Raw genomic sequence first — 22760 nt, 5'->3', positions numbered from 1 at the left:
ACGTTGGTGAAAATCTCATGGGTTACCTTATCTTTGGGGTGACAGAGGGGCGTTTGTGAGCATCTTCCCTTTCATTCTACATCATCTCTCTAATGGCCTGCATTCTGAAGGCTCCCAAGCTTCCCAAGTGTCAATTAAAGCCCAAGAAATGTTCCTGTGGGACCACAGCTGTCAACTTACAGATTTGAAAATAAGGGACCAGCAGCCTCAAAAATAAGGGATCAGCAGCCAAAATAAGGGATTTTCCAGGCACAGGTATGTTCAACTTCTGAGCCCCTCCGAGCCAAAGGCAGAAAGCCCAGCCAGCAGCCAAATGAAGCATGAAGCCTCAAGGAAAACCACCGTCACCTCTCCGCTGGGAAGCACTGAGCAAAGGCGAGTCCCGAGGCAACGCAGCCGATTTGATCAGCACAAGGCATGCAAGCTCCAACCCCCAGTCGTTCTTAGACTTCTTATTGGGTGAGCAACGCAGCCAAGCAACACAGTTGGAGTCTCCCTCCTCCCTGGCCGGCAGGGAGGGAGGGAGAGGAGCTGCTTCCTTTGAAACCCAGGAAATTTAAGGGACATCATCAATAAGGGACAGCAGCGGGACACAGCGCTGGGATAAGGGACTGTCCCGCCAAATAAGGGACGCTTGACAGCTACGTGTGGGACTTTTTCAAATGTGGAAGTGCGGGCAGCCAGGGAGGCTGCAGCACACTGGAGAAATGTTTATGGGAAAGAACAATGCACACACACCCCACCCCTTGGCCAGCTCAAAAAGACAAGCTCAGCTGAAATCCCTGCACCACCTCAAATTCCAAAGCAATTCTCAATTCTCAGACATGTAAAAAGAACACTGGAAAGAGTCACAGAACCAGATCATCAACTCTTCCAAGTTGGCATAACTTGGGCAACTTCACTGTAAGTGCAGAAATTTACCAGGCTTAATCGATGATAAAGGAACAATAAAAGGCACAAATGTGGATGTTGCAATAAGTCCTCCATCCTGACATGACTGCAAGGAGATTGGAAGTTTTCACTTCCTTTTTAATTAACCATAGTTTGTGTGCCATCCATACCCTAAACTGTGCGATCTGTCTAAGAAAGCTCGTGGTTTGAAGTTGGCTTGTTTCTAATAAACCATAATTACGATTCATCACAGTTTGTCTAGTTCAAATGTGATGCTTATCATGCCAGTATTATTATTATTATTTTAGAATTATCTTGTGAAAAGCATCCTACCTTTAAAAGCTTCTCTCTTTGCACTGCCAACTGCAGCTTTTCATACAGCTGATCAGCATTCAAGTTCAGTAACGTACCATTTCTTCTGGCTTCGCTGTCTTCTGGTAGGTGGTCATGCACATATGAAAAAACCCCAAACATAATGGTATATCATACATGCCGTTTCACACATGGAATACAATAGGGAATCAAATAATGCAACTTCCACAATATCGGGTTGGGATTGTTTTCGGTACACGCAGATAATCTCTATATAGGAAAATAAGTGCACACTAACATTTGAAGTACAGTGCAGTTTACTCCTTAGATAGACAAGGCAGCAGTTTTGAGACTTGAGCATGCTTAACACAGTAAGGTAAAGGTAAAGGGACCCTGACCGTTAGGTCCAGTCGTGGCCGACTCTGGGGTTGCGGCGCTCATCTCGCTTTATTGGCCAGCATGACTAAGCCACTTCTGGCGAACTAGAGCAGCTCACGGAAACGCCGTTTACCTTCCCGCCGGAGTAGTACCTATTTATCTACTTGCACTTTTTGGGGTGCTTTCGAACTGCTAGGTTGGCAGGAGCAGGGACCAAGCAACGGGAGCTCACCACATCGTGGGGATTTGAACCACTGACCTTCTGATCGGCAAGTCCTAGGCTCTGTGGTTTAACCCACAGCGCCACCCAAGTCCCGCTTAACGCAGTATAGCACTGCAATCTTCTTAAAATGATGCCTTCTGGGAACTGAAGAATGCCACGTGATATAAGTATTTATTTTCAACCTGCTCCTCTTAAAACTATTCAAACCCTTCATCCCCCATTCCTTTTTTCCTATGGAATGCTTTTTATTTCTTTTTTCTCTCCCTCTTTATTATTTAGCTTTTTATACTCCCATTTTCTCTTTTCATACAACTGCCCACTCCTCTCTCCCTTATAGCTTCCTTCTCCAGAAGCAGGACTTTGCCAGGACACCCCAAGGCACGGTTCCAGAAGCAGGTGCTTGAAGGTATGAAGTGACCTAGACATTGCTCCCCTTGACCCTTCACTACTGAGTAATCACAACCAGCAACCATTCATTCGCCTCTTAGTCCATATGCATTATAAAAAAAAACAGTTTGTGTTGGGGAAACCCAGTGGATTGTGGTGATTAGATAAGATAGATAGATAGATAGATATAGATAGATGATAGATAGATAGATAGATAGATAGATAGATAGATAGATAGATAGAGATAGATTTGAAAATTACCTACCTTTGTTGCAGCTCAAAGAAGCCAACTGTGAGTTGAGTTTTGTGACAGTGTTTGTAAGAAATACAATTTGGTTTTGTTGTTCACATATCTGCTTTTCATAGCTGTCTGTCTGTAAAGATAATTTAATTCGAAGTAGTCATTTTGTGACAACAACAGGCTAACACAGGGAAGTACAACACCTGGCTTTGTCACAGCAGCTATGCCTATAAAAAATTTTTTATCACTTGTGCTATTGCTCTGGTTCTCCCTCTGTAGAAATTCCTATTTCCCTCCTTCTGCCTCTTTATTTATTTACTGCATTTTCATCCCACCCTTTCTTCAAGGACAGGCATATAGGATTTCATTCCACCAACATGTTCTCCTCACCACAACCCAGCGACGCAGGCCAACAGATATAGACTGGCCCAGGTTCACCCAGAGAGGCTCGTGGGCTGAATGAAGGCCTGTCTTCATAATTATCCGGCTCTCGTTTAGAAGTTAAGCCCTGTGCCATCACAGGGGTGTATTGTGATGCCAAGTTATTGCCAAGTAAAAAGTCTGCCCTCTTGCACGATCAAAAATATTTGCTTGGGACATAGGAAGTTTGTCTTACACTGAATTAGACCGTTGGTCCATATAGCTCAGTATTTAACTACACTGATTGGTAGTGGCTCTCCAGGATTCCTGACTGAGTTATCTCCCAGCTCTACTTTGAATTAAATGCCCTAGCCCCAGCCCTTCTCCAAAAGCTGGATAATGGAAACCCCATGATTTATTTAGCCACTTTCATTCTTCAGAGGGGAGGCAGAGGTGGAGAAAAATACTCTTTCAAACCCCCAATACACCCAAGAGTCTCCCTACAGCCTGATTCAAAATAAAGCACCAAACAGCTGTTGCTTCACCAACCCATTAAAAAGCCAAAGAGGTCAGCATTTTCCAGCAGCCAAGGAGACCTCAGGAAACAGAAGAAGAAGAAAAAGTCACCAAGACCCAAATTGAAAATGTACAACAGCAATGTCTTGTCAACACTTCTGTACAGAGCACAGGCATGACAGCTAAAACAGACAGAAGAGAAGATGCTTTTGACAGCCAGCGTGCACAAATAATTCTTTTAGAGTCAGATGGCAGCAACAAGTTACCGACTAGAAGATATACTTGACAACCAAACATCCCTCTACACCAAGCGCCATCTGGCTGAGATGACTCCGGCTTCTATGCATGACACAGTTCCAATCGTCAAAGAGTAGCAAAAGAAGCAGCCAATCAGCTACTTGCGGAATCAGCCATTGGTCACAAGCTGGAGGGTATGCCAACACAGAATCGAGAACATGGAGTAAAGGTGTGTGTGTTGGGGGAGAGAATAAGAATCAGAGCAAAGTGAATGTGTGTGGATCATCTGAAGTTTTCTATGGTTTCTTCCATAGTGTTTATGGTTCCGTACCCAATTCCGGAGGCCATTTGCCAAAGAAGCAGGCTCCCTGCCTTGAGAATAAACCTGGTAAGACTGTGTTGAGTATGATTTGACAGGATTTTTTATGGTGGGGCTGTGAATCATTATAGAATAACCAGAACATTTTAAAAAAGGTGGCCAAATAAATTTAAGGTTATTCACTTGTATTGGTGAAAAAAGTTGGATACTGAGGCAAACTTCTATCCCTTTTACAGTGGTGCCTCGCAAGACGAAATTAATCCGTTCCGTGAGGCTCTTCGTATAGCGGTTTTTTCGTCTTGCGAAGCAAGCCCATTGACAGCTTAGCGGATTAGCGCTACAGCTGTCAAGCGGCTTCCAGCGATCAGCTGTTAAGCGGCTTATCAGCGGAACAGCTGATAAGCGGCTTAGCGGCTTTAAAAAAGGAAGAAAAAAGCGAAAAAAACCCGCGGGGGGATGCAAGATTTTTTTCGTCTTGCGAAGCAACCCCATAGGGGAATTCGTTTTACGAAGCGCCTCCAAAACGGAAAACCCTTTCGTCTAGCGGGTTTTTCGTCTTGCGAGGCATTCGTCTTGCGGGGCACCACTGTATCTCCATGAGAAGAGATCAATTTTAAGGTGTTTTTTTTTAATAAAAAGGAATGCAACCACAGAGGTGGCCCTATCCCATTTTTTGAAAAATGAAAACTGAAAATTTAGGGGGGGGGGAGTGTGAACTATCCTGGCAGGGCCTTACCTCCAAGACTCCAACACTGTGAGTAAGCAGAGTTTGTACAAAACCCAACAGGGAAGCTTGCAATTGGGAGGAAAGTGTCAGCACTCTTCTCCATTTAAGCCATCAAGTGATGAAGATCGCAAATGTGCTTTAACTACTGCAAGCACTTAGGCTTCAAGGCAAAGGAGACCTGGGTGCAAGTCCATGCTGGGTGACCTTGGGCCAGTCACTACCTCGCAGGGTTGTTTTAAGGGTCAAACAGGGAGAGAGAGAGAGAGAGACAGCACTCCTGCCTGTCCTTACGCCATTCACCAGCCTAGTGATGGGAAGGAGGGTGTAAATGAAAGCTGTTAAATGTGCTATAAGGTTAACTTTCAAAGTTGCAAAGCAAAACGACGACAGCCACATTTCAAGGGGAAGTCTGTGGCCACATTCCATATGTTCTCGACTCCCACCAGTCCCAGTCAGCATGGCCAATGGTTAGGGAGATGAGAATTGGAGTTCAGCAACACCTGGAGGGCCAACCTTGTTTTAAGGGAACAAATATGTGCAGAGGACAGAGTGAAGATCTGATTTCCCTTAGTACAAGGGTGGGGAACCTCAAGTCCGGAGACCAATGCAGCCTCTCAATTTGGCTCTCAGAACTCTCCCCGGGGTCACAGCCCTCTCTGGCCCTGTTTCACCCCCCGCCCAAGTGACTTTGCCTGGCAGGAATGTGTCTTGGGATGATGCCTCTCGATTGCCGGGAGAGGATGGAGAGGGCCATACATAGAAGGCAGCCTATTGGACGAAGGTAAATGGTTGCATTTACTGCTCCGTGCACTGTAGCCTCTGGCCCCACCCACCACTTGCACACATTGAGGGGAAGGTTGCCCAGAAGGGAATGCGCGTCCCCATCCCTGCCTTAGCAGGCTCAGCCAATCGGAGCTCAGCCAATTCCAGAAGCTGCAAGAGTTGCCATCTCCTCAGCCATGACACTCTCTGCTTCTGGTGCAGCAAGCAGCCACACAGTCCACTGCCGTAGCTCTCAGCCGTTTCAAGTCCTTAGGTTTTTCAATCTAAGTGCTGGGCCGATTCATCTCTGAGGATTCCTGGAAGGGACGCAGAGCATTAGTGCCGTGCGTCTTGAAAATGCTTGCTGGGGTTGTTACAAAAGGCTCGCCAGCACATTCCTCCTCTTGTCGCCTTAATTATTCAGACAGGGTCTAAAAGTGCAGTCAGTTCCAAACATCCGGAAGCCACAAATGGCTTCCTAGCCCAAAGTGCCTTACATGAAGACAGTCTGGGGAAAAAATAAATCTGGCTCTTTTTAACAATAAATGCTGGTGCTTTTTAAAAGCCTTTTAAATTCTGAATTTTATCAGAAAACGCTGTTTCTGATAGTTAGGAAGAGCTGGTCTGGTTTTTGTTTGAAGTAAGAATTTTTCAAGCTGCTTGGAATTTGGGGTTGCCGGCTGGTTAACTACCCAACAGAACAATCCAGCTAGAGTAAATCTTATTACTGGAGAAATTAAGCCCATGCTTAACTGTCCCCCATGGAAACCAATGGGGTTAGTTCACAGGGTGTATGGCATCCAAGCAATTTTTCTCTTTTGAAATAACGCACCAGCTATATTTAACACGAAAGTGGGGAAGTTCCAAATGACTGCTTCTTTTCGCACTTCCTCTTGCAAAAAGGAGGGACCCTGCTTTGCTTTGCTTCCGGACAGGCACTGCCTGCTTTGGGGAGGGAAACCAGAGAAGCAGTATCTATAATATGCATTTCAAGGCCTCCCCACAGTTAAAAGCTGGTAACAACCTGCACCCCAGACAGGTGCAAAAACCTCCATTTTATGGACAAGGGCAAACAAGCCGCATGGCACAATTTCACACCTGAAAGGAGCAGATCACCCCAGATTAATTAACAGAATTTCCCTGGCGTTATCCATTCCTCTTTGTGTGTGAAATCGGGAGTCGACTTTTCTTCGGGAGCCATCAGAAATGTAATCTTAGCTTGTAGTGCTAGACATAAAACAGCCACGTACCTTTTGCTTTAGCTCTTTCACAGCAGAGTCTCTATCCATGCACGCCTGTCTGAAGGCTTCGTACGCCTTATTGAGCTGCTCCGCAATATTCTTATCCATGCTTCCTTCCAGCAGAGTCTCATCACTGAAGAAATTACAAATGCAGCAGACCTGGCTGCGTTACTGAAAAAGGAAAGGAAAGCATTGGTTGCCTACACAGCAGCTTGGCCCAGGGCAAGGAGGACTTTCCCTCAAATTACCCCAACCCAATACTCAGCTGTGACCCAATGTACACCCGAAACGCAGCATTAAGTCATCCAGTGTCCACAATACTTTCTCCACAAATATAGAGAGATGCCAACACAACAGTCATCGGTAAAAGCTACTTCTAGGTTGCACCAGTTATTGACCAAAACTTTGCAGTTTGCCGTAGCCACAGACTATTGCTAGCTGCGAAACCAAATCCAATTATCTTTCCTCAGATCTAATACCAAACAAACAAGAACAGCTTCCAGAACATAATTAATTAAATGTGACAAATTTCTAATTTAAACAGAGTCAACTTTGGCACTAGCAGGCTTCTGCTCTCCCCCCCTTTTCTATTTATCATCTAAGGCAAACCATTATGATTATTTAAGGAACCTTTACCAATTTCTACAAGCTACAGAAGCTTGGATCCTTCGGAGGCAGACACATTCCCTTCTGCTGAGACTGCATTTTTTTTCCAATTAAAAACGGGTTACTAAAAATAAGGATTTCTGCTAGTCGAAGAGATTTAGGCTGCGATTCCAGGCACGTTTACCTGGAAGTAAGCCCTACTGAGTTTAGTGAGACTTATTTCTGAGTAGGCCTCATTAGTGGCTGGTGTGAGAGGGCAGAGTTGCCTTTCCAACACTGACATCTCTGTGGAGGGGCAGAGTTGGCAGTGAGGTCAGGGGCAAAGTCAGTCTGGAGCACCTACCCACCCCAGTCTCACTAATGCCTCTCCCCAGCCTGGTCCTGATAAGCTGCAATGATTCCAGTGCTAGGTGGGCGGCTCTGACCTACCACACAAGCTGCTAAGGGTAGACATGCTTGGAACTGGATGTCTGCTCCGCCATCTTGCCATCTTTTAACTACCTTTTCTTTTCTTAAAATAAATAAATAAACCCCCAGGTGCACTATACACTGGTACCTCAGGTTACATACGCTTCAGGTTACATGCGCTTCAGGTTACAGACTCCGCTAACCCACAAATAGTGCTTCAGGTTAAGAACTTTGCTTCAGGATGAGAACAGAAATCATGTTCCGGCGGTGCAGCGGCAGCAGGAGGCCCCATTAGCTAAGGTGGTGCTTCAGGTTAAGAACAGTTTCAGGTTAAGAACGGACCTCCGGAACGAATTAAGTACTTAACCTGAGGTACCACTATAATTTTGTCTCAAGCCTTTAAAGCAGTGCTATACCACTTTAAACAGTCATGGCTTTCCCCCAAAGAATCCTGGGAAATGAATTTTGTCCAGGCAACTGAGAGTTGTTAGGAGACCCCTATTCCTTTCACAGAGCTACAATACCCAGAGGGGTTTAACAATCTCCCTAGGGAACTCTGAAAACCTAACAAACTACCATTCCCAGGATTCTTTGGGGGATGCCATGACTGTTAAAAGCGGTATGACGCTGCTTAAAATGTACTGTGCAGATGGAGCCAAAGAAAGACAAGTTCAGAATGATGTCAAGGCTACACTGTTAACTGGGAGTATATTCCGCTGAACTCCGTGTGACTTATTTTAGAGTAGGCATCTATAGGATTGCCCTGTAAATGCTCTGCGTAGCAAGCAGATTATTTCACATTCAATTAACCTATTAGTATTTTAAAACGTTTAGAAATGGCTTGCAATCAGGGTTCCTGGGCCATATAAGACCTGCCTCCAGGCAATGAATTATTTTACAAAAAATTAACCAAACCCAGAAACACCCCCTGCCATTTAAACCAACATAATTTTTCTTATGTACATGATGGCAAATGGCTACTCAAATTTTGTGGACCTGTAAATCTTGCAGACTTCCTTGCATGGCTGGAGTTGATATATGTATGTCATAACTAAAAGCCTAGCTTAGGAAATTGGCCAGGGATAGCACCTCCCTTAAGCTGTTCTTGGCGAAGTGAGCTTCTGTTGCTGAAGGGAGACAGAGGACAAGTCAGTTTCGCTCTTCCTGAGGAGCATGTGCCAGTTAAATGCAAGGAACCAGCCAAACAAACAAACACCCACACAGTCAGAGTGATATTTCCTCAACTCTAAATCTGCCTGCCCTAGAAGGTGAAGATGGAGGTTAGGTTGGATTGGATATTATCTCTGTAAATTATGTTGGGTCTTCTCTCGTGTAAAGCTATACATATATTAAACAAAACATCTACAGTGGTACCTCGGGTTAAGTACTTAATTCGTTCCGGAGGTCCTTTTTTAACCTGAAACTGTTCTTAACCTGAAGCACCACTTTAGCTAATGGGGCCTCCAGCTGCCGCTGCCCCACCAGAGCACGATTTCTATTCTAATCCTGAAGCAAAGTTCTTAACCTGAGGTACTATTTCTGGGTTAGCGGAGTCTGTAACCTGAAGCGTATGTTACCTGAGGTACCACTGTACAGTAAAAAAAAAATCCATTATAATGAGACAGGTATACTGTAACTGCCTACCCGACATGATAAAATAAACCACATACCCACACGTACATCTGAACAACAAAAGTAAAACACCCCAAAGTCAGGCCATTTTTACTGTCCAAATGCCTGGCAGAATAAAAATACATTTGCCTGGCACCAGACAGAAACAAAGTCTGTGCCAGACAAGACTTCCTGGTGAGGCCGTTCCACAGTCTGGCATGGGGGCAAAGGGTTAGCAAACATTATTATAGCATCCCTACCTTTCCTACCAAGGAACTCGGGGCAACTCAGCCACATTAGTAAAGCAAGAGGGGGAATGAGATAGAACCCAATGTTGGCAAGAATGTTAACCACTCCCTCCTCTGCCATGTGTTTGTGGATTTAGCATAAATGGAGATGATGGTCAGAAGCTCTTCTTCCAATGCCAAATATGCAGCCTGGCATGATCCCAGGATCCCAGTTGCTGGTGGGATTGTCCAAACACCTCCCGAGTGACTTGTCAAAAGTCACCTAGCAATTTGCATGGAGACCGGCTGAATTAGGTAAAGGGACCCCTGACCATTAGGTCCAGTCGTGGCCAGTATGACTAAGCCGCTTCTGGCGAACCACAGCAGCGCATGGAAACGCCATTTACCTTCCCGCCGGAGCGGTTCCTATTTATCTACTTGCACTTTGACGTGCTTTCGAACTGCTAGGTTCGCAGGAGCAGGGACCGAGCAACGGGAGCTCACCCCGTCACGGGGATTCAAACCGCTGACCTTCTGATCAGCAAGCCCAACGCTCTGTGGTTTAACCCACAGCGCCACCCACGTCCCTACCTGCTGAATTACTTCACCCCAATTATACCACACTACTCTGGGTACCACACCCAGGGCAGACCGTGTTAATTCTACAGCACCACTACCCCTGGATTGAGGAAGGCATGCTTCATTTTATCTTGCTACCGTTCCCTCCTGATGCGCTAGCCAGTTACCACACTCTGGTCAGATTTCGCAGCTTAGAATCATAGAACTGTAGAGTCAGAAGGGACCCCAAGGGTCATTTAGTTCAACTCCCTGCAATGCAGGAACTTAACCAGGCAATGTTTGAGGGCAGCTATTTGTTTCACATATGTGGCCATTGTTGTCATGGTGCTTTTCCCCTGCAAACTCTGCATCTGAGTAAGGCAGAATCCGAATGTGTCAGAGTTTTGCAAATGCCTCAAAATACTACAGTGGTACCTCGGGTTACACACGCTTCAGGTTACATACGCTTACATACCCAAGGTACCACTGTAATGCTCTGCCTCCATCACTAAACACCAAGAGTTTTGACGTTAATGCATGCTCTGAAAGCATGCTCTTCCAAAGAAAGATTTAAAAATTTCACAAGAAAGAGAAAACACGGTTCTTTACTCATCACTCAAGTCACTACATATTGTTTCTCCCTGAAAGCTTCTGCACACAAAACAGTGGTGATGTCCCAAGACGTTTTGATGTCTGGAGTTCATAAATACAAACAGGGCCCCCTTGGTGGTGAGAACATCACCATATAAGGTAGGACCATCCTTGCTCATTCCTAGCATTCTTTCGGTATTATTAGAAAGTTAAATTTTAGGAAATCCTTTAGGAGTTCGTGTGTGTGGCGGGGGGAGAATCCTCAATCCAGGAGCAGCAACAGAGGATATGGTTTTAAAAACTACAGGTGGGCTTAGAACTTTAGCCCTATCTCAGGTGTTCTAATAAAATTATGACTGAGCGCATGGTGGGGGGGCATTGTGAGGACAACCCGGCTAACTCATCCTCATATACTCTAACTACGGTATATTTTCCTGCATGTTTTGGAACCATGATTTTCCACAGTTCTTGTGCACAGGGACCCTAGGGAGGAAAGTGATGAAAACAAAGACAGGAGTGGGCGGAGCTACAGTTCTCATTCCTACACTCCCAACCCACTTCGCACATTTAGTCAACACAATAAAACGCCCAACTGGAGCTTTCCTTTACAGTGGTACCTCAGGTTACAAACACTTCAGGTTACAGACTCCGCTAACCCAGAAATAGTACCTCAGGTTAAGAACTTTGCTTCAGGATAAGAACAGAAATCGTGCATTGGCAATGCGGTGGCAGCAGGAGGCCCCATTAGCTAAAGTGGTGCTTCAGGTTAAGAACAGTTTCAGGTTAAGAACGGACCTCTGGAATGAATTAAGTACTTAACCCGAGGTACCACTGTATTTACAATTTGTCTGTTAAGGACATGCGTACCCTACTGCATCAGCTTAGCTCTCCTGGTGTTTTACGATCAAACAAAAGTCTTGTTAAAAAACCAGCAAAACAAACAATGCAAGGAAAAACAGTAACAGCAGCAGCATAGTTAAAGCAATTGCAGGACACGACAAAAACATTACAGGACCTGAAAAAACATAAAGGCCTTTGCCTAGAGTAGGTGCTGGTGACCCTGTGTCCCCACTACTTCCCTGGAGATAGAATTTATTGCCCGTTTCCCCTACCACCCACTACCCACTTTGACCTCAGAAGAATTGTTTTCACACTGCATGTAAATTACGGGCACAGTAAAAATAATTCTGTACGACTTAAGCTGCATACAGCCAGGAAGTTCTCCTACACAAGTCCCATAGAAATGAATGGAGATGCAATAGCTCGCTCTTGCTCATTTCACAGGGGGAAAGGGGTAGGCGAAATCCCTGTGACCTGCGCCCCCTACAGCATTCATATTTGAAAGCCAGCTCTACAAGACTATTGCATGGTTTTAGCCTATCATGCTCCATATGAAAATTTCTTAATTCGCAAACATTGATTTTTCTACTTCTCCTTAATGAACTGCAGTCTTTAATGAACAGGCAAACAAAATGCTAGCATCCAAGCCCAAGACTGTTCTTTCTTTCTTTCTTACTGGAAGTGAACAGTTTGGGTCAACTCTATGCACGTAAAAAGCAAAATTTCAAAATCTCAAGTATCTTGATAAGTGTGCTGTGTTGTTTGCATACTTACATAACATACTTTGAAGCTTACTTTTTCACCTTTTCTGCATTTACACTGAAGATGCTTACGCACCCTTTAGCAAACTGTTGCAAGTTATGTCTTGCAGAATTTTTTTTTTAAAAAAAACCAAGTGTCATGATTGGCTGCAGTGAAGTTTAGAACCTGCTTTTCCAACCTCACAAGGAAAAACAGAGAAACCAGTGGGTGGCCCAAATGCATGCATCTAATGTCTGGATTGAAAAACAATAATTTTTTGTTTATTTATTCCAAGGACAGCATTCACTGGGATAGTCAACCTCAGGACGATCCTTAACATTCTTTTAAAAATGTTTTCTAAAACTCTGTTAGGGTTAGAGATGTTTCTGAGATGGACTGTGTTGCAAGAAATTAGATTTCTTGCAACACAAGGAAATACAAACAAAGCTTTAGGCAGAGAAGTCTGCATTTCTTACAGCATCAAATTGATACAGACCATTTGCAAATGCTCTAGCAGGAATAGCAAAAGTGATCTTGAACCATGTCATCTTCTCTCAGTGAAGTTTTTTCATAGTTCCCCTGGAATCAAGCTTTTGGTCCTGCAAGAAAGAAGTGCCACAGGTTCAGATTCTCCACAGGAAGCTGTCTTACACAGAGTCAGGAATGGGGTTTGGATGAGGATGGCGGTCTCTTCCAGAACAGAGGAGTACCACTGGGACAATGGGCCTGTTTCTCTCTCCACTCTGGCTGGAGGAAAGCCACTGTCAGCAGGTCTCTCCACCAAGCACCAAGTGGGACGCCACAGAACAATACCCCCACCCCCTGAGAGGCACAATCCTCAGGCCACTTAGCTATGCCAACCTGGAGAAAGTTTAGAGAAGTGGAAGAACTGCCTCACCCACCACCACAGCCACCTTCTGCCCTGGCCAGCAACGATGGATCCTGCTACATCACTCCTCCTCCTGCTCCGTAAATGTGCACAGGGTTGCAGCCCGAGAGAGCAAACCTGTGCCTGTCTCCTCTAAGTCAATCCCACTGTCTTGCTCCCTGGAATGTGCATTTAGGATTGCAAACCTGTCAGTTGAATACAAAAGTTCAAGCTTGATCTTCTATTTACAGCTTTCCATCAACATCACTGTAAATGTTTCCATAGCATGTTTTTCCTGTCCTCAGCCGGTGAAAAAACAAACCAACCCTCCAATATAGAGTATTCAGCCCCACTGATTTCAATAGGACTTAACCCCAAACTACGCTGCACAGGTTGCATCCTTAGGGAGACTCCGGACATCAGAGCTTGTGCGAAGAATGGAAATGTTAAAGAGACCCATGCTGCTGTTTTTGTACCTCACTGTGGAAAATGAGGCCTACTACATCTTACTACAGTCAACCTCACCCCCTTCTCAAAGCAAGACCATGTAGCCATCAGCAATCCAGGTCAGTGGGATACATTAAAAAGTTTCCTTCTTTCACACCTTAAACTATGTACAGTGGTACCTCGGGTTAAGAACGTAATTAGTTCTGGAGGTCTGTTCTTAACCTGAAGCACCACTTTAGGTAATGGGGCCTCCTGCTGCTGTGCCGCCGCTGCATGATTTCTGTTCTCATCCTGAAGCAAAGTTCTTAACCCGAGGTAATATTTCTGGGTTAGCGGAGTCTGTAACCTGAAGTGTATGTAACCTGAAGCATATGTAACCCGAGGTACCACTGTATTTAATATTTTAGGTTATTTACTCCATTTATGTCACATATTTCCTCCAAGGAACTCAAGGTGGTGTACATGCTTCTCTTCTTCTGCATTTCATCCTCACAACACCCCTGCAAGGTAGGGTTCGGTTGAAAGGTAGCAACTGGCCCAATATCACCTAGAGAGCTTTGTGGCCGAGTCATGATTGGAAACCTGGCCTTCCAGGTCCCAACCAGACAGAGTTGGGGACTACAATGCAGCCAGCAGACCCCCCTGCACTTGTCAATCTGACATTACCATGACATCAGGGGAGCCAACTTCAAATGAAAGATACTCCGGACGAATTCAGAATTATTTTATTCTATGTTTTTGTCTTCCGTCTTGTCAGTGGACCTGTCCACTTTTACAGTCTTCCACTCCGGATTCTAGTTCCAGTTGTGAGCGATAAGGTGAAGGAGAAAGGGGGATGGGAGGCACACTTGATGTCATCTGAGCTTACGAGAGATGAATGTGATTTTCTCACAGGGCTTTTGCACAAAACAGCCTCGAAAACAACTAACAGGAAGCTTTCCCTGTCCCTTGTCCTTCTGTTCCTGTGAAGGGCACACGCACATTAAAACACCCAGTTCCTTTTCTCTTACTTAAGGGTCCATCCCACAATCCACCCAGTCCTTTCTTGTTCCAGGTGCAGCTGGCTCTGGACAAAAACAGCCACCTAAACGCCTGCCTGCCCCTGTTTGCATGCGTGTGTTTCTTCCTCCCTAGGCACTTCCGCCCTTCTAAGGAAATGCATGAGCGACAGACGCACTGAAAGTAGCCTTTCAAACTTCTTCAGGCCGAGTTAGTGAGCAGAGAGACGCCGGGAAGTTTTTTTGGGTTTTTTTGGAGGGGGTGCGCGCGGAGAAGAAAAATAAACACTAGTTAGGCGGCATTCCCATGCACACTGAGTTTGGAAGCAGATCCCTCCGACTAAATCCAGGCTTACAAAAAGAAAAGGGAAAGAGAAGTAAACGAGTTTATGATCGCGCCGTTTTGAGAAACACGCGCCAGCTTTTCTGAGATGCGGCTGAGCGCCACACTTTTTTTGTCGCGGAAATGCTCGTTCAGAAGCGCAGAGGGTTAAAGGAGGGCAAGGGACAACTACAAAAAGGAGGTGAAGCGTCTGGCAATAGCTGGTAACAGAGAGGAGAAGGGCGATCGCCCTCGTTTGCTCAGCCTGGGATACAGCGGGCTACTTACAAAGGCAAGGAAACTCGCGGATTTCGCAGCCACCTCCGCTCTGCTCGCCTCTCCAAGCGCCCGGGCGCAAAGCGGCGGCCCTGACGCGCAACCCAGGAACCACAATCTACTTCCTGCTGCCTTCCGCGGGCCATGTGACTGGGCGCGTAAAATTGCGCGCGTCGCCTCCGAGATCGCCTTGCCCAAGCGGGGTCAGCGGGGTGAGGTCCCAGAGCCGCCTCCTCTCACCCCTTTCCACGGGCCAGATCCCCCGCTGCTGCTGCCTTCGCCCAAGAAAAAGAAGAGGGCGACTGCCTGGCTGCTCCTGGCCGCAGTCCGCACACCGCTGGCTGCTTTCCAGTCCTTTCCCTGCGTCTCCTCCCTTCTAGCCAAGTTCGTCGGACCCGATCCAAGCCCGCCTGGAAAGCGTGGAGGCGAAAGTGCCTTGTTTGCCCCCTTGCTCTTGAGTCAGGGGTGGATGCAGCCCAGGCGCTTCGTCCTTGGCTGTTGGCCCTGCTGGCCGGGGCAAATGGGAGTCAGAGTTCAATGACATCTGGAAGGCCCAGGTGTCTGGAAGTTCCCCTGCAGTGCTGTGCAGAGGAGAGCCTGCTACGTTCAGTCCTAACTGATGCACCGTCCAATGGGGAACAGAAAAGAGGAAAAAAGAAGGGAGATGTGGGTTGGGGAACCAACATCTGGAGGCCACACATACCCACCCCTGCTATGTAGTGCAGAGATGTACGGTAATTATGCCCTGGTGGGATTTGAAACGGGGTTACTTGCTTGCTTCCTGCTTGGTTGTTGCTCCCCGCACCATCCTTGCAACTGTTTGACCAGCCCGATCAGTCTTGATTTGCCTCATTGCAACAGAGAGCTCATCAGAGCTCATAGGGCCCAGTGACACTGCTGCACTAGACTTCATCAGGTGGGTTGGGACCCATTACTGGGCTACATCATAATCCAAAATGGGTTGGAACATTAGCACGGCCAACAGATGGTTTTTAAAAATTAATTAATGGGTTCCCAAATGCATGCACAATCCGCCATAATTGGCATAGTTTCTCTAGTTGTTTGAGAAAAGTTTTAAGACATTTCCTTCTTGGTGTCTTGACAGTAGCACATGGTGCTTTCTGTATAGTGGTACCTTGGGTTAAGAACTTAATTCGTTCTGGAGGTCCGTTCTTAACCTGAAACTGTTCTTAACCTGAGGTACCACTTTAGCTAATGGGGCCTCCTGTTGCAACCATGCCGCCAGAGCACGATTTCTGTTCTCATCCTGAAGTAAAGTTTCTTAACCCGAGGTACTATTTCTGGGTTAGCGGCATCTGTAACCTGAAGCGTCTGTAACCCGAGGTACCACTGTGTATATATATATATATATATATATATATATATATATACACACATACATACATACATTTGGGATGGAACTCATTAATACCCCATCCTCTATCCACATTTTCAAACACTAGATGGTCCACATCAAGTGGATAAATGTCTCCTACCCCACAAAAACTCTTCTGTCTAATAATGGTAACATCATCCATCTTACGTGAAGCAAAAATAAAATAATGTCCAACATTCTATCTAGTAAAATCCAGGTCCTAATATAAACATTCATAATTCAGATACAGAGGTTTAGGCATGTGTTGTCTCTTATCAAGATCAATGGGAGTCCAAGGTACAGTGCAGCTTTAACTAGGTGGCATCCATAGTCAACTTACAGTATTTTTCCATCTATAAGATGCCCCCATGTATAAGACGCCCCCTATTTTCGGGGACTCAGCTTTAAGAAAATGGGGGGAGATGGCTCCGTGTATAAGACGCCCCCTAATTTTTGACATTTTTAAGGAAAAAACCCAAGTCTTCTACATGGAAAAATATGGTACATGTTGACTTAGAAGTAAGTACCAAAGCAGTGGGGGCTTAGTTTCAGGTGAAGTATGCATAGGAGTACAGTCTTACTTTAGTATGATGAATGTGAGTAAAGTGATGAGTTTTTGCACTCATCTGTACCTGTCCACCACGGTAGTTATATAACAAAAATGGTTGGAATGGTATAATTTAGGCCCTTATGATGCCATATGATTGACAGGTTGGTGTTTCTGCCTAGCTGTCAAAATTAGCCCATAGGAGATAAAGATCCGGTGCTCTGGGCCAAAAAGGCTCCCCAATCCCTGCCTTAGGGAGAGTGGTAGGACAAATCTCTAACTTGCTTCTTCCCAGCAACGATTGAGCATAATCCATTGGCAAGTTCTCTTGTGCCAGCCCCCTTGTAACAATTGGGAGTAGTACAATAAATCTGACAGTGCTTCCTGATGGGTTGTGCCTAGTATAATGTTAGTAAAGGGTAAAGGGGACCCCTGACCATTAGGTCCAGTCGTGACCGACTCTGGGGTTGCGGCGCTCATCTCGCTTTATTGGCCAGTATGACTAAGCAACTTCTGGCGAACCAGAGCAGCTCACGGAAACGCCGTTTACCTTCCCGCCGGAGTGGTACCTATTTATCTACTTGCATTTTGATGTGCTTTCCCTGGCAGGAACAGGGACCGAGCAACGGGAGCTCACCCCGTCGCTGGGATTTGTTACATCTGCATTAAAAGCTCAGTATTATTATAGATGTTCCCTTAGTACTAAATCACTGTAAAATATCATTACTAATCCTAGTCCAGGGATGTGCTGTTATTATGGGATGGGTTGTACTTCTCCATCACTGTTAAAATGTGTGTGTTTTTAAAAAGTGTTTTTAAAAAGTTATAGGACAGCTGTGCACACGTCAAGTGCAGTGTTAGTGAGACCTCAACCACCAACCACCTTAATTTTCCAGGGGTATCTCTATGTATAAATTATCATGTGATAGTTTTATGTACATTTGTGTCACAGGCCTGGTCCTCTAGTTTTTTAAGTACCTAGCAAGACCCCTGTGCTCTAGTACTAAACTACCATAAGGCACCACCATAAAAACAGCACACAAATCATGTCCACAGTGTTATGCATGATTGTACCAGAATTGTGATGACTGAGCAGAACACATATATAAGTCTCAGTGCTAGAGGATGAGTAAAATTTGATTCCAATGGAGTCCCACAGGAAGTTCATGTTAGGAGGAGAAGGGATATATGCAGTCTTAACAAAAATCATTATAACTTGTTTAAAGCAGAGAATGGATTTACCCAGGCAACCTATTGAATTTTAACATGCTATATTTGTGAGGCTGCTGTCAATGCACAGCCCCAGCTGTGTTTACTGAAAAGTAAATCCACTAAATTCAATGGGACTTCCTTCCTAGTCAAATGTGTTTAAGACTGCAACCTCATTTTCATAGCCTATGGGTGGGCACAAAGGTTAAGAATCAAAAGACGAGCCCCACTTTAATTACTTAAACAGAAGCACCAGATCAGTTAAAATTAATATTAGAATTATAGATCCTATGCCCTTTCTTCAAAATAGCGATTTGATACAAGGCAGCTTCACACCATATATTTCAGCAGCACCAAACAGTCTTTGTTTATGGGTTATATACAAATAAATATTTTGGTTACCTTGTACGTAATCTCTTGATGAACCTTTTAATTTTGCCTCCGTTCCTAATAATAACAAAGTAGATAATGTTCACAGAATCGGAAAGCTTTCTCCCCAGGAACTTAAGAAAAGTACAACTCAGGCAGTGTCCTGTTTGGTTTATGACTGACGTTAGATGGGAACTTCCACTGAGAAATCCCCCATTTGAGAACTTCCTTGTAGCCACAGACAGCCAATCATTATGAAACATGTTCTCTCTAAATGAGAATTTAAAGTGAAAACAAGCTGTAAGTAGACGACTCTAGACCAGGAAAGAATCTCATGCACTTCAGAAAGGCCACACATTACAGCAGTGCAGTAGTACAGAGGAATTACCCCACCCCCTAAATATATGTATTATCAAAGTAATCACAATGCTCTCCAAATCAGACAACAGGGAAATAATAATTATATATTAAGGTCAGATTCACATATTACATGTTAAAACCTGCAAGTACTTGTAGATGACATTTTGGAATATGTGATACTCAAAACCTCGATGCAAACTTTATTTCTGCAGTGCTACGTTTGCCAAGGGTTCATTCACACATGCAAGTCTTCATTTGATGTTACTGCCAGCAAGTGATGAACATGAATGTGTGAATTACATTTCGTGGGAAATGGCACCTTTCCTTTAGCACATGTAAGACGGTGAAGGTGTTCTAAATTAACATCGTGAGAATAGCTCAGTTGGATAGCCTGTATAGCTCAGTTGGTTAGTGTGTGGTGCTGATAACACCAAGGTTGCAAGTTTGAGCCCTGAATGGCAGAATTTCCAGGCTTTTTGAGTCCACCGCTCCCTTGACCAACGACATTCTTTCTGTGGCACCCTATGGGGCTCAGGAGCCCAGTTATGTCACCCTTTGCCTGCAGAGCTGGCAGCCTCTCGCCTTTTTTTGAACACCCTCCCTTGTGGAGTGTTCCCTTGGCCTCCTCTCCTCTTCCTTCTCCTTGGGAGTCCTCTGGGCAGCTGCTGCTGATGTGTCTGTCCATTCCCAACAGCAAGGGCTGGTAGACTGGCTGGCTGGGCTTTTTCGCCCGCTTGCTTACTCTTAGGCCACATCAGCTCCTGCAACCAGCACCCCCTGGCCAGCCCCAGAGGCACCACTCGCCTGGCGAGCTTGTAGCCAGGGCTGCTGCAACAAACAGCCGTGCAAGCCTTTGGGAGGCAGAGATGTGAGAGGGCATAAGGAAAGAAAGAGGGACATAGGCCAGGGTGCCATGACACACTGGTTGAAAACCACTGCCATATGGGACAGCTGCATAGTCCTGCCTTGCAGGGGGTTGGACTAGATGAAAGAGACTGTAAATGAAAACAAAGTCCACACTTTGCATTTTTTCTTTTTTACCAACCCTTCAATCTGAGCACCTGGACGCAACTCCCAAATTGGTCACTTCGGATATATAGTGGATTTGGATTTGTTAGACATTCTTGGTGGCATTTCAAAGTCAGACAATGCTCCTGCTCTTTATATTGTTGGGTATAGAAGGAGTCTTCCTTTGGAATTGTTTAAACATGTAAAATCTGTTTCTTTGAGATTTTTGAGTGGTTACTGCTTTTTTCTGTCTATTTGATTGCAACCGGATCATCGGGCCTACTGGCAATTGTTTAAATTGGCAGGCAGCCCAACATTGCAATTCTTTTGAAGATTTAGGGTTTGGAAAATAGCAACTGTTTGGCTCTTCAGTGGTGGGTCTCCAGGATATGGTAATTTTCACCTTGCCTCTCCTGTCTCCTCTGCCGAAGATGTTTTCGCACATTAAAAGCCTCTCTTGCATGATTTGTGCATTTAAATGTCCACGTGGAGGAAAGCCATTTAAAAATCTAATATGCATCCTGGCCAATATAGACTTCAAATTTACATTACAGTTCTGGGAAATGCAAAAGCCATTAAAACCTCCTCTGTGTTTTGTTTTGGTTTTTTTTTAAAAAAAGTGGGGGTGGGGAACCAGTAATAAGGTGGAGCACACTTTGAATAAGCCCTATATTGCTTCCAGAAGGTATTAATTCTTGGCCCCTTCCAGGGCACAGAAGATGCCTTATATGTTGCCATGGTTCAGAATTCGTTCTGGAGGAAATCACCAAGAAGCCACTTTTAGCTGACAATGGATATTGCAGTACACACATCATTTGAATGCACACAACATTTGAATGGTTATATACTGCATTGTTTTGTCAGCCAAATATATATATTGGCAACCCAAGCAGATGGCTGGGTTATAAATGTTGAGATGCTGATGGTGATGATTAGTACAGTGGTACCTTGGTTTACGAACTTAATCCGTTCTGGAAGTCCGTTCTTAAATCAAAGCGTACTTAAAACAAGGCGTGCTTTCCCATAGCAGCGGAAGCGGAACATGTTCTGCTTCCAAAACAAAGTTCACAAACCAAAACACCTACTTCCGGGTTTGCAGCGTTCTTAATCCAAGTTGTTCATAAACTACCGTAAGCTGTTCTTAAACCAAGGTACCACTGTAGTAGTATTGAATAGGATGCCCCAATTTTCATTGGAGAAATGTTGGAGGGTATGAGATTCTGGTGGTGGCTAACAACATGTCTAAAACAATAATATCATAAAATCATGGGCTAATCTAAAACAAATGAAAATATAATTGATTGGTGAAGAAGTCATGGTGCAGTGTGTTGGTGTACTGTAGAGCCTTGCTGATTTTTTTAAAGGCCTAAATGAGTGCTCACATGTATTACGCTAGGGGATTAAAAAAATAAAATGGGTATGAGTATGAACAGTGCTGGCTCCAAGATTTTAGGGGCCCTCAGGCATGGCACCCTCAGTATCGCCACTTTACCTGGAAGCTCTGTTGGGAAACTTTGTTGTTTCTGAACTACAATAGCATAGCTGGGTACGTGGCAACCCACGGTGGAAATGAATTTCCTGTTTGGAGATTTTGCAAAAAAAGAAAGGGGGGAAAGAGAGCAAAAGCTCAACAACTTTTGTGTCTGGATTTTCACATAATTTTATGAAAAATGGCAACCCAACCAAAACGACTCTGTCCCCTGCCACAGATAGGATGCAAGAAAAAACACATTTCAGGTTTATTGTGTGCTGATGAAATGCAACAGCCCTTTAACAGATGCTAAATTGTTCGTCTGGAAGGCTTTAAGAGCTTTTTGCTGGAACAAGTATTGTGCAGCTGCTTATGAGCAGCATTCTTTAGTAGCTGTCTTCTACAGTATATCTAAGCAGACTATAGACAAAGCTATCTAGAACATGACTCCATCTTTGCCAGAATGAGCTTCTGAAGACTGACCTACTTACCTGGAGGGTAAATAGTGCCAATCCCCATAAGGATGTACCCGTTTCCAGTGGTAAATGTAAAACAATGGGGCTGATGAGACACACTAGCAGAATCCCATACAGTGGTACCTTGGATTACATACGCTTCAGGTTACAGACTCTGCTAACCCAGAAACAGTACCTCGGGTTAAGAACTTTGCTTCAGGATGAGAACAGAAATCGTGCTCTGGAGGCACGGCAGCAGCAGGAGGCCCCATTAGCCAAAGTGGTGCTTCAGGTTAAGAACAGTTTCAGGTTAAGAACGGACCTCCGGAACGAATTAAGTACTTAACCCGAGGTACCACTGTACTGTACATGGATCTTCATTAGCACAACAGCAGCCATGCAGGCCAGTTGAGATTCTGAACTGTAAAAATTGTTACAATGGCAAATGCAGTATAATAAATAGAGATTTCACTATATAAATAAAGGTGTCTTGCTGATTCAACTATGGATTATTCATAAACATGAGAACCCTGCCCAAGGTAATTTGTTTTTTTACATACAGTATTTGCATAAAGGTCTGCAAAAGAGGAAGAATTGTGAACATGCCTCAACACATTTGTTGAGTAAATGTCTTCTTTGTTTAAGGGGTTTGAGTGTGTTTTGTTTGGTGCTAGGCAGCCAGTTGCTTAGCTATCCATATATCTTCAAAATATGTTCTAGATAAATGCTATGCAGAAATTTCACTAGGCTTAGTGACTTCCACACAGCTGCACAGTTCGGGGGTGGGGGTGGGAGCTGTGGCGGAGAATAGAGAATAGAGAGTTTCTTCACAAGCAGCCTTCCAGTCAGATCAGTTTCATCAACATAAAAAGTTAATCA

At 44.7% G+C, this 22760-nt stretch overlaps 1 protein-coding gene across 8 annotated transcripts in view; it reads right to left on the bottom strand.

The window, feature by feature from the left end:
* TANK (TRAF family member associated NFKB activator) overlaps positions 1-18766 on the bottom strand; it is a 34378-nt gene extending 15612 nt beyond the window's left edge. For 2 of the 8 annotated variants that reach the window (XM_081929415.1, XM_081929422.1), the window contains exons 1-5: positions 15100-15250; positions 12673-12775; positions 6604-6765; positions 2457-2565; positions 1225-1325 (exon numbers count right to left, since the gene is read on the bottom strand). In XM_081929415.1, the coding sequence (XP_081785541.1) occupies positions 1225-1325; positions 2457-2565; positions 6604-6702 (309 nt within the window). In that variant the 5' untranslated portion in view covers positions 6703-6765; positions 12673-12775; positions 15100-15250. Of the gene's footprint in view, positions 1-1224; positions 1326-2456; positions 2566-6603; positions 6766-12672; positions 12776-13250; positions 13353-14157; positions 14177-15099; positions 15251-18620 lie in introns of those variants that run through there. The other 6 variants (XM_081929417.1, XM_081929416.1, XM_081929419.1 and 3 more) reach the window with 6 other exon arrangements.
* Positions 18767-22760: the final 3994 nt, after the last annotated feature.

This window comes from Podarcis melisellensis (genome assembly GCF_964234715.1).
Source record: "Podarcis melisellensis genome assembly, chromosome: 1".
In the NCBI taxonomy this organism is placed as follows: Eukaryota; Metazoa; Chordata; class Lepidosauria; order Squamata; family Lacertidae; genus Podarcis; species Podarcis melisellensis.
Note: the sequence above shows the minus strand (reverse complement) of the source record. Positions and strands in the feature narration are given on the sequence as shown.